Below are 11,979 nucleotides of genomic sequence, written 5' to 3'. Positions count from 1 at the left end.
TCAGTTCTGGGAGAATGTGTTTTCATTTGCATTTGTAGTTTCTATTAAATTCTCTGCATCTCCTGCCCTGTACCCCTGTGGCCTTTGTCATAATTATTAGTGTCAACCCTTCAGAGGATGAGCTAAAGTAAAACACTGGAACATAAGTGGTTGTAAGCTTGACAAAAATAAATGAAAAAAATAAATACATTTTTTTTGTATTCATTCAAGTTGTGGAACCTTTTCTGTGTTAGCAATTTATGACAGAAAAAAAAGCAAGAGACAAATAAGAGAAAATGAATTGTTGTGTCTAAAAGACTATAATGGTATGGAAGCCCCTGGTCCTACCAGTTTTACTTTAACTTCGGGTAACTATCGGGAAAATACTTAATACTTAATAAATCAAGAGTTTATTTTTTAGTCATCATCACCAACACCAGCTGTGTGCTTTGGCTGAAGTTGAGTGGGGGGGGGGGGCAAAATGACACCTGAAACCAAAATAACATTATAAAACCGTATGATGGTGACATGAATTTGACTTTAATTTACAAACCAATGCAACATTTCTCTGTCTCTTTTATTTCTTCCTTGTTTTCGATTTCACCATGAAAATGTAACGCATGCAAGCCACTATTGAAGGAAAACACTTTTTACTTTGTGCAATAAATCGATGAATTTAATTTGAAGGAGTTTTTTGGACGCAGTTCAGTTCAGTGTCTTCACAGCGCTCGTTACTTCAGAGCCATAAAGGGCACTGACCTGTAAGTGTGTGTGTGTGTGCTTGTGTGCCTGTGTGCCTGTGTGCGTGTGTGTGTGTGTGTTGGAGCTGAATGTTCGGAGCCGCTCACTCTGACAACGTCCACGACGAGCTGAGAGGCTCACGTCAACTCCAGCGGTGCGTTCCTCGCTCAGGCCGCAGATTTACTGGAGCGTTTCATTGAGCGAGTCAACTTGTCGTCTCCTCCTCCTCCTCTTCTTCTCTCCTCCTCCTCTCCTCCAACTCTGTCTTCTCCTTTCATTTCCAATCAGCCCCTTCGCGTTTGAGGTCCTGGTTCCCTCCTCCGTGGCCTCCTTTTGGCCTCCCCCCGGTCCCTCTGCTCTCCTCCTCGTTGCCTCAGGCCTCCAGCCATCTCGACTCCTCCTCCGTCCTGCGACCTCCTTCCCGACGTTCCTCAGCGTCGCCGGGCCAGACGACGGTGCGATGTCTGAGAGGAGGAGCTCTCCCGAGGATGACCGTTCCTCCCTGCTCTCCCGGCTGGGCTCGGACTCTCCCCGGCCCCGCATGAAGTATGGGGGGATGTTCTGCAGCATCGAAGGGGCCTTCGAGAACAAAACCTTGAACTTCGAGTCGTTCAGTCCGCAGACGCAGCGGCGGCGAGGTGCTTCACGCTGCGGCGACGGAGGAGACACGGCCAAGGGAAGCCCTACGATGGTGTTCTCCTCGGGAAACCCCCGCAGCAGCAGCAAGAAAGAGGTTCCATTACATTTCCATCAGAATGTTTTGAGGGACTCACTGACTCGTAGTTTGAACAAAAGTTCTAAATATTTCAGTCAAAAATGCTGACAAGGTCTTTCGAAGGAACTTGTTGCAACAAGTGTATCCAGCTGTAGTTAATGTGATGCCAGTTTATTTGCAAATTCGCGAAAATATGCAATGCAAATTCAAAAATGTAGTTAGAAAGAGTTAAAGTGTAAAGTTTTAACATGAAACACTCCACAGAGCTCAGTTAGTACCTATTAAAGCAAGCACTCATTCATTTGTAATCAATATGTGTGTGGGTGTGCATACTAGTCATTTTGCTATAGAAAAATGTAATTTTCACATTATTACATTTTATAAGTGGTATTGTACAATTGTTTTTGGAGGGAAAAGATGTCATTGCATCATGCTCTCTTAGAAACATGGTCTATTAAAAAAATAGAAATAAACAGTTAAAAAATGCCACCGGGGTCGATCCAGGGTCGCTTCTCTGGCTCGCGACACAGTTAAAACTTTAAGCAGTGCTGTGATTTCATAGTGTGAAATGGTGGCTGAGATGTAGGATGGTGCTGTCAGAGATCAGCTTCATCTGTACAGTGATCACTACTGTCCTTTCTACTTTAATATGTTTTTGATTATTGATTAAATCTGGCTGTTAAATTTACTTCATATACTCTTTCTCAACAAAAAATATATAGCAGCAGCTCATTTATTTCATGTTTACTTTGGGGGACTTGTGATTAGCTTCGCTCTCTGTAGCCCTGCTCCAGTTCCTGGTGCTGCTATACTGATATTTAATATTATCACGATGGTCACAGATTAATTAAACGACTAGAGGGCTTTCATAACATGACAGATTAATTAAATTGATTGTTTCATGTGTTTTGATCCCAGTGCGAGGTGGGCGACCAATCAGAGTCATGGGTTGGTTGCCTTCAGAATAAAATCCCGCATTGTGAATCGCGTTTTAAACGTCTTTCTTAAAATTACAAATTTGGAGGGCTATCGTACGACTCTCTCCTCAGACTCAGACGTTCTCTCCTCACCAATCAAATTCATCAATACAACGTTTACAATCAACCAGTTGACTGATTGTTGAGGAAATAATGTCCATCCGGCTAAAACGCCATCCTGTTATTTGTCTGCATGTCCCAATTGTGATATTGTGTCCCTTGGCACAATATCGAAACTTTTACTTTGAAGTGAACCACGGGAAGTCGCATGTGCGCACTGTCGGCAGTGATGTAAAGGAGCTACCGGCGGCAACAATAGCAGCAGATAGTGTGCATGTTGCGAGCGGATCGATCCGCCGATCACAGACACTGATCGGGATGGCGTTCCAGGCCAAGAAGAGCAGCGCCAGAGCCGCGGTAGGTGTGACCTGGTGGAGCCCGGCGGGCAGCGCAGGGCGGCGGCGCGATGCTGCGGCTCCGCCGGCCTGTCAATCAGCGGAGGGAGGCTGAGCGGCCCGGTGCACTGGGCTGTGTCCCACATCAGGCGCCGCATCCTCCCAGGGCTGCGGTTGTAGGCCGGTCACGTCACATTCGGCGCGACGAGACTGGCCCCGCTTCTAATGCGCCAGACAAATGAAATCTTGGTTTTCCCAGATTTTAAGTCTGCATCGCACGGATCCTCAATCGCAGCACTTTGTCTGTGGCTGTGACACTTGATGACGCAGCTGGGCGTCCTCCATTGGCTAAACTAAACAGTGCATCGTATCCACTGATTTGTGACCGAACTTGACCTCTTTCCACCCAACGACCAATTCTGATGTCCGCTTAAAAATGTATATTTTTGAAATCGATTTTCTTTAAAATAAATATCTAATTATTTATATTTATCTAATACATTAATTGAAATCAGCATTTCAGCCTCCAGTTCCCAAGTGAAGCTTGGGATTCTAATTTGGCTACACTTTCTCTATTATTAATAGATCCAAGTCAAACGAAATACTTTACTTAGGAAGGTTTTTCAGGTATCTTTACTTTACTTGAGTATTTCTGCTTCTGACAACTTCTTGCTTTTACTCCCTACATTTGTACACAAATGTTTTTACTTTCTACTCCTTCCATTGAAAAAAACATGCTCAATACTTTTGTCTTTAAAAGTGTTTAAAATATATAAATTCTGTTAAACGTGACTAAGTAGTTATTGCCTGAGGTGGAGGGATATTAGAGGGATGTCATTTAGAGTACATTTGCTTTGGGTTCACTGATCAGTAAGTTTTCAGTACAGAGAAAAATAAATGTGTACAAACCAACACTGGTTATCGTTATTAAAAGTGTAAACATGTATGCAACAACTAACGTATTGTTTCATTAATTAACATTTCTGAACCTGTACTTTCTTACTTTTACCCGAGTAAAGGAGTTGAATCAGTACTTTTACTTTTCCCATTGTATTCTTTTCTACAAGTATCTGTACTCTTTTTTTTTTACAAGTATAATACTTTTGCCACCTAAGTCTATCAGGCCTCTAACAAGTGGACCAGTGTCTGAATGACCTGCTGGAGAAACCTGCCCACCGCCTCTTCACTTCATTTTCTCTTTCTTTACTTGCCGTTCCACTGCTTGCTGTTTTTAACCAGACCCCCCTCTGTCTGTCCTGATGCAGGGTGACCGTCTCATCATTAAAGGGGGGAAGATTGTCAATGACGATCAGTCATTCTACGCTGATGTCTTTGTGGAGGATGGGATCATCAGGTACGCACTCTGGTGCCCTTCCACGCTCATTTCGTTTTTTTTTTGTTTTTTTGTAATTCCACTTCTGACATCGTCTCCTGTCTCGTGACTTGAGCAGACAGATCGGGGAGAACCTCATTGTCCCACCTGGAGTGAAGACAGTGGACGCTTATGGTCACCTAGTGATCCCGGGAGGAGTGGATGCCAACACCAACCTGCAGGCTCCACAGAAAGGAATGAGGCCGGCGGACGACTGGTACCATGGAACCCGAGCTGCCGTCTCTGGAGGAACCACCACCATCAGTCAGTCCCTCCCAAATGCTCCGTCAGCACCCATCGATCGCTCTCCGTACAGCAGCAGCACTGCACACATGTGATGGTTCTGTTTCACAGTTGACCACGTGCTGGTGGAGCCTGGGAACAGTTTGCTGTTGGTGTTTGACGAGTGGAAGGAGGCGGCTGAGCAGAGAGCCTGCTGTGACTTCTCTTTGCACGTGGACATCACGCGCTGGCACGAAGGGCTGCTCGAGGAGATGGAGACGCTGGTCAAAGATAAAGGTTGGCGACGACAGACTTCACTTTTTGTCTCTCCTCTGAGTCGGGAGAAGAGTTTCCTAAAATAGCTGCAGACGTTCAATCCAGAATTCAGTGTTTACACTTCTGATAGACATGGACTTGGTCTGACTTGTGATTATTCTTGCCGAGGTCGCTGCATGTTGATTAGAATACACATTTTCACAGAGTAAATGCACGTTTTATGAGTACTTGTAATAGCTGTATTTTGTGTTTCAGGTGTGAACTCGTTCCTATTTTTTATGTCCTATAAAGACAAATATCAGAGCTCCGACTCTCAGGTAAACTTCACCGACTCATACTGATGCCGTGTATTTGTCTGATGATGCTGCTTATTAGAAAACCAAGTATGTGTTTTCTAACTCACGGTATCTTTTTAGCTGTACGAGGCGTTCAGGGTCCTGCGAGATCTGGGAGCCATCGCGCAGGTCCATGCTGAGAATGGTGACATCATCGACGAGGTAAAATAGAGTAAAAAATAAACCTACCAACACAACACCTAACAGCATTAACATCTTTTCTCTCATTGTTGTTGTTGCTGTATGTTTCAGGAAGAGAAGAAGCTTCTCAGTCTTGGCATCACTGGACCTGAGGGACATGTCCTGTCTCATCCTGAGGAGGTACACACATCCCTAAAACTCACTTATCATTTCACACTAAAATCATCCGGTGATAGACTGTAGATACACATCAAACAGACCTTCTCAATGAGGTGAAAAAACAACAAAGCAGGTGTTGGTGACCATTGGTGCCTTATCGTGTTGTGTTGTAGGTTGAGACGGAAGCAGTGTTCCGCGCCGTCACCATAGCTAAACAGGCTAACTGTCCGCTGTACGTCACCAAGGTGATGAGCAAATCTGCCGCTGATGTCATTGCCAAAGCCAGGAAGAAAGGTGACGCCGTCACTGCCCATTGTTTCCATGGTGATGAGCGAACATGTGAGGTGATGAAGCAGCTTAAAAACCCTCCTCTTCCTGTCACCAGGTATCGTTGTGTATGGGGAGCCAATCACAGCCAGCCTGGCAACCGACGGCTCTCACTACTGGTCCAAAGACTGGGCTACTGCTGCTGCATTTGTCATGAGCCCTCCTCTCAACCCGGACACTTCAACCCCGCAGTACCTGGCATCTTTGTTAGCATGGCAAGTGCATCATGAGCCCACAGTTAGCATGATCGTATAGCTTCTTCTGCAATTTCCACCAATCGCTGGCTCTGCGTGCAAATCTGTGTCTCGTGTGCTTCCTGCAGTGGAGATCTCCAGGTGACGTCCAGCGCTCAGGCTAGCTTCTCCACAGCACAGAAAGCTGTCGGGAAGGACGACTTCACTCTGATTCCGGAAGGAACCAATGGGATTGAAGAGAGGATGTCCGTGGTGTGGGACAGGGCTGTGGTACGTAGACAGTCTGTCAAATGTCCCACCTTGTGTCAGTTTTCCAGTCAGGCACAGTTGTCCTAGTTTGACAGCAACAGAATTTCTGTGGACCAATAGGAGCAAAATGTTGTATTGTCAGTGTGTGTGCTGTGGTCGATGCACAGGGTTGCGTAGGACCAACGTAACACTGCCGGTTCTCAGACAGAAAGTGAAATGGTCACTCAGTGACTTAAAGGTTCAGTGTTTAATATTTGGCTTGAGTTATGATTTTTAAATTGGTAAAAGCTTAATATACAGCCCATAAATACATTAATTAAAGTGTATAATCGCAGTACAATAAGCACAATAAACCGCAGTACTTTTCCGACCCTTATATATATATATATACATATATACATATGAATATACATAGAGCAAGGGTCTTGCTCCCAGTTAGCTGCCATCTTGCCAAATTTTTAAGGAAGCCAGTGTGGACATATCCAGCCCACCTGACAGCACGTTTCATAATTATGGTGACTGCTTGCGTCCTTAAACCAACAAAGAAGAAGGCGGACAAGGTGTCCAGGTTTGGATGCACAGGCCACTGTAGTTCACTGGCAAGCTGGCAAGGAGGAGGAGGGAGAGTGAAAGACGCTGCAGTCTGAAATGTAACCACTTGATGTCGTTGTTTCTTTTTCAAAATCTTTAAAAAATTACACACGTAACCTTTAACGTCGACCTAGTTCCAACCATGACATACACTTAACAGTCTTCAGTATAATTTGAATTTCTCAGGTAGTCAGGTAACCCTGATGTTGTTTCTGTAGCTCATTCTTCTTGTCTGAGACCGGGCAGTGCCAACATCATGTGCCTATTTTACTCCATCTTGTTTATTTTAACTTGTTCTCTGGGACTCTGCAGTGCACAGGAAAAATGGATGAGAACGAATTTGTTGCTGTAACAAGTACAAACGCTGCCAAACTCTTCAACATGTACCCACGTAAAGGTAAGGCAAGAAGGACATTGCAGCGCCTGACACGTCACTTTGGATCATGACCTCATTACGGCTCTAACATTTCCAGCAGTAAAGCCAGTGTGTGTGTCCGTACAGGACGCATTGCTGTGGGATCAGACGCTGATATCGTGATCTGGAACCCAAAAGAGATGCGGACTGTTTCTGCGAAGACTCACAACCTGGTAACTGAACATGCTCTCAACAACCACAATCCTAAGTCATCCCGTAACCAAAAGACTGATCTTCTGCTTGTACATGCTGCCTGATCAGACGTTGGAGGTGAACATCTTGGAGGGTCTAGAGTTCAGAGGTGCGGCGTCGGTGGTGATCAGCGGCGGTCGAATCCTTTTGGAAGATGGGAACCTCAACGTGACAGAAGGTTCGGGACATTTCGTCGCCAGGAAAGCTTTTCCTGACACCGTCTACAAGAGGATCAGAGCCCGGAACAAGGTAGGCAAACACTGATCATGAACCCCACCTGTCCACTGACTGGTTTACCAGGACACTGTGGCCAACTAGCAAACTCAAAAATAAATGGTTGATTTTAAAACATTAGTCAACAAGGTTTTAATTAGTCTGGCAAAAGTAAAGCTGAAGCTAAGTGTCCCTCAACAGCTTTGTCCATTAAACTGCACAATGTTGCTTTTTCATAGACTCCCAATGAGACAACTCTCAGTGCGTTTACATGGCACTAGAGAAATTCAAATTATTGCCTTAGTCCGATTATGATCGGAGAACTCACGTGCATGTAAACACCTTACTGCGATTATGATCGGAGTTTGAGAACTCCGATTGGAATCGGAGAACTCACGTGCATGTAAACACCTTACTCTGATTATGATCGGAGTTTGAGAACTCCGATTGGAATCGGAGAACTCCGATTGAGACACCCAGATAATGCGATTGGAATTCGAATTTCTCTGCCATGTATACGCCTTAATCGGACTATTAACTGGACAATGCGAGTGCGCATGCGCCACGCCTCGCTCTCGCAACGGAGAGCTTTTTTAAAAAGGGTAGTGCAGCAAATGCAGGGCTCCGGCTTTGCGCACCCCTGAACAAACACGTATTCGTTCGCATTTTTATTTCTACCTTTTCGTTCACATTTTTTGTAAGTTAGAAGAATTTTAACTTTGTAAATAAAAGCACTCCAAAGAGATGTTTTTTTCTGATTTGTTTTTATTTTGGTAATTTCGCTGTTATTCTGCTGGAAACGGCGTGCAGCGGCACAAGCTTCCTCCACGGTCGGCACTTTAATGAGCGTGTGTATAACTGAAGACACCGTTCCTTTGCAAAACCTGTACACAAACTCTCCCACCAGCCTGCTCCGAACCCGAATCCAACAAGAACGAGAGTTTGGGGTCCGTAGCGACGGCACAAAGCGTAGCATCGAAGACATTGTGTTGTTGTAGCCCTCCAACAGCAGACGACGTTCTTGTCTGCCTTTTAAAATCACCATGAGCACAAGAAATAGGGTACACCTTATCTGCAAAGCAAGTAACACGTACATTATGAACTATTGTTCCATATCATAATAGATTTAATATGTCAACCGAAAGCAGCTGACCGGCTGAAAAGACTCACTCCACCCCCTAGTGTTGGGAGGAGGACATGTTCCCGTCAATAATTTGAATTTCTCAGCTGCATGTATACGGGGACCAAGGTGAGAACTCCGATTGGACGAGAAAACCGAATTATTGCTTAGTCCGATTAAGCTCTGCATGTAAACGCATTGAATGAAAGAAACTATTCATTGAAAATTAAAGTAAACATATTATTTGCATTTATTTTGGGTCTGCAACAGCAAAATATTTGAATAATAACGCGTCACGTTATTAACATTATAAATTGCAGGTGATTCAACAATTTAACTTCCACACCTTCCGCCATTGGTCCACCAGGGTTAGTTGAGTCTTTCAGGCTCTCATGAGTGCTTATTCAATCACAGTTCAGCATAAGGCATAAGGCCAGCTGGCCCGTCCTTGGCATCACAGACTCGAGATCTGATTGGCTGTCGCAACTGACCGTGGTTCATTCCCTTCCAGCAGACAGGAGCCCGCAATGCTGATTCTGCTGACCTCAGACAGATTTCATAGAACCTGAAAACACAAGCTAGCTGAAATACGATTGGTCAAAATCTCTACTGTAATATGCAATCAAAGCTGTGCAACCAAGTGGATAGTATGTCATGAAGAAAACTGTGGAGAGTAACTTTATTGTCATATTTACGGGTAATAAAAAAAGGTAACTTTTCTGAGTGTGTTTAGGGCAGCAGCGAAGGCCTTGCTGGCCCAGACGACTCACCTTCAAGGTTAAAGGTTAAATTGTAGAAATGATGTATAGTTAGGGCTAGTTTGAAAAATGGTGACACTAGATAACCAGTCATTTATTCTGCCATTTTTGAAACCCCCACTGCCTACTCTAGAAATCCCCACGGTGGGTTAGTTAACACATAATGAGGTTAGTGTACTGACCAGCTGTTTATTGATTTCTCTCAGATGGCTGACGCCCGCGGTGTCCCTCGGGGAAACTATGACGATCCAGTCCATGATGTCATTAGCATGGCGAAATCTGTCCCATCCACTCCAATGACAAGGGGGCCACCCTGTCCTAAAATCCTGAGTGGCACTCGGAATCTCCACCAATCCGGATTCACCCTGGCAGGTAGAGTCGGACGTACGCTCACTTATCACAGTCCATATGGCAGCGCTCTGGCTAATTAGCCGCAATGCTACAGGAAATAGAAGACAGAATGAAATGACTCATTCAAAACTACTGGCTTTTTCAGGGGCTCAAGTTGACGACCACATACCACGTCGCTCCACCCAGAGGATTGTAGCACCCCCTGGTGGCCGATCCAATATCACATCGTTATCGTAAACACGGCGCTCTAGCAGTTTGTTTTCCACTACGCTATGACTGCTGATTCTAATGCAAAATTTATATTCAACTGTCATTAAAGCCTCTGGGCTCAAAATAGGGAAAAATAATGCACAAATGATACTGAAGTTCAATGTCCCTTTAAACGTCTCCAAAAATCCAAGTAAAAATGAGTGTCTGTGAAAGCAACTTAGGAATATCAAAGAAAACCACACCCAGTTCAAAACCCATGAAAAAGACTGTTACAAGAAATGAAATAATAATATTTGTCATTTGGATTGAGGTAAATTGCAATGTTTAGTGATGTGTCACTTCACACACATCAAGAGTTTAATTAAAGGGTTAAAATGAGTATCTTTGGATTTTAGTTGCCAGAGGCTTCAAGTTTCAGCAAAGTGAAACTTTAACCTGCCGTGCGACTTCAAGTAAAATCTGCAAAGAATAAGACATTTCCGATCAGTTGTACAGAACAGATACTGCAGCCTTCATTTACTCTTTAATTGTAAAAATTGAACTGCTGACCTACTCCACAACTCTGCAATCCCTTTCCTTCCTCAACAGGACTACTGAAGTACTTAATAAGTTCCTTCTACAACCATAATATCATGATTAGCCATCGCTGAAACTCTAGTGCTACGTTAACTATTTTGGGTTCTGCGTTTAGGAATATAATTAATATACGTAGAATTAATTACCCCCCTGCGGAAAAAACCCTCTCACTAATTCTGGATTACCGTGATAAATACATCACCATAAAAGAATGCATATGCTTCAGAATAGTTCTGGGTGTTCCTACAATGTTCCTTAACCACTGTAACTTGACGACTGGTACGACGACATTGGTACTGAATGTTACTGTATTGTCAGACATTTAAGGTACTCTAAATATTAGACATGTGTACTTGGTGTTTCATTGTGTGAAAAGGTTCATGTTCTCTCTGTGCTGTCAAACAGCTAGTAGTAGCAGTGTGAATATTAGTCCTAGTATGATTACACTCAAACAGAACCAGTAATCAAACTGGCTTCACAGGATGGGAGGCTCTGTTCTGGATTTATTTATTCATTTGTTTATTTATTTATTGCAGCCTCAGTTCCTCCATTCCATCGGTCATTCATCGCCCATTATTGCGTGTTTATTAATAATAATAATGATAATAATAATAATAATAATGTTAGTGTGTAATATTTAAACACTAAATCTGCATCACAGGACATCAGTCCATTTGATACTTTTTCAACCTTTCAATGAAAATTTAAAAAAAAAACATATCTGAAAGCAACTGATATTTGGTGCTATGAATCCAGTCATGGCCTGCATGTAGCAATTCCCACCACGACTGCTGAAGGATGAAAACTAAATGACTGTGATTCCTGATTGCATTTGAAGGGGATTTTTACTGTCTTTTATTTGATACTATGGCTATTGTGTACTGTTTACAGTTTTATATTCTGAAAGTTTTATCATCAGTGATTGTTGTACTGGCCCACCGTTGAGCCCACAGACCTACATGTTGGTTGCAAAAAATAAAAACAACATGTCAACTTAACGTGACCTCGAACACATTGAACTCCAACATGGCAGCAGTGCTCTGCAGGCGTAAAGGTAGACTGTGGGTCTGTGCGTGTGTACTCCCCAGTATATCTGTGCTGTGGTTCCACTAGTGAATGTAAAATCATCAATAAAGTGTGAAGAGAAACTCAGCACAGTGCAAAGTCCCTGTTTTTCAGGCCAGATGACAGAGTTGTACCTTGAGTGACCGTGATGTAAAAATAGTCTTCATCATACTATTATCTTCATCATTTTCAACCCAAAGTTGTGCATTTATGTTTGTGTGATTTTCTTCTGTGTGATTCTTCTAAATAAAAATGAAAGGGGAAAAAAAATCTGTTGTTCATCTGAACCGAGACATCCGTTGCAACTGCGAAGAAAATGCAACTGACTGACGGTGATCCATTAATTTTAGTACGGTATTTATTGTCGACTGAGTTTCCCAATCGAGCACTCTGCCGTCGTCATCAT

General features: G+C 43.5%; 1 protein-coding gene across 1 annotated transcript; it reads left to right on the top strand.

Annotated features, from left to right (window-relative positions):
* Positions 1-2,697: 2,697 nt before the first annotated feature.
* On the top strand, positions 2,698-11,211 carry dpysl4 (dihydropyrimidinase like 4). Its single transcript, XM_076035176.1, has 15 exons — positions 2,698-2,829; positions 4,073-4,161; positions 4,259-4,443; positions 4,534-4,698; positions 4,933-4,994; positions 5,094-5,174; positions 5,265-5,333; positions 5,486-5,606; positions 5,698-5,854; positions 5,962-6,103; positions 6,986-7,070; positions 7,176-7,261; positions 7,350-7,529; positions 9,578-9,743; positions 9,868-11,211. The coding sequence occupies exons 1-15, from the start codon at positions 2,791-2,793 to the stop codon at positions 9,957-9,959; spliced, it is 1,719 nt and encodes a 572-aa protein (XP_075891291.1). The 5' UTR covers positions 2,698-2,790; the 3' UTR covers positions 9,960-11,211.
* Positions 11,212-11,979: the final 768 nt, after the last annotated feature.

This window comes from Nelusetta ayraudi, unplaced genomic scaffold, assembly GCF_046127955.1.
Source record: "Nelusetta ayraudi isolate G7.1 ecotype Tasmania unplaced genomic scaffold, CSIRO-AGI_Nayr_v1 ptg000042l, whole genome shotgun sequence".
Taxonomy (NCBI): Eukaryota; Metazoa; Chordata; class Actinopteri; order Tetraodontiformes; family Monacanthidae; genus Nelusetta; species Nelusetta ayraudi.
This window is presented reverse-complemented; position numbering and strand designations above follow the sequence as displayed.

Bases quoted from the DNA above. Each gene is read 5' to 3' on its own strand.
- dpysl4 (XM_076035176.1), top strand. From the start codon at position 2,791: ATGGCGTTCCAGGCCAAGAAGAGCAGCGCCAGAGCCGCG. The intron at 5,855-5,961 runs GCAAGTGCATCA...TGCTTCCTGCAG, and splicing joins CTGGCATCTTTGTTAGCATG to TGGAGATCTCCAGGTGACGT. The intron at 7,530-9,577 runs GTAGGCAAACAC...GATTTCTCTCAG, and splicing joins GGATCAGAGCCCGGAACAAG to ATGGCTGACGCCCGCGGTGT.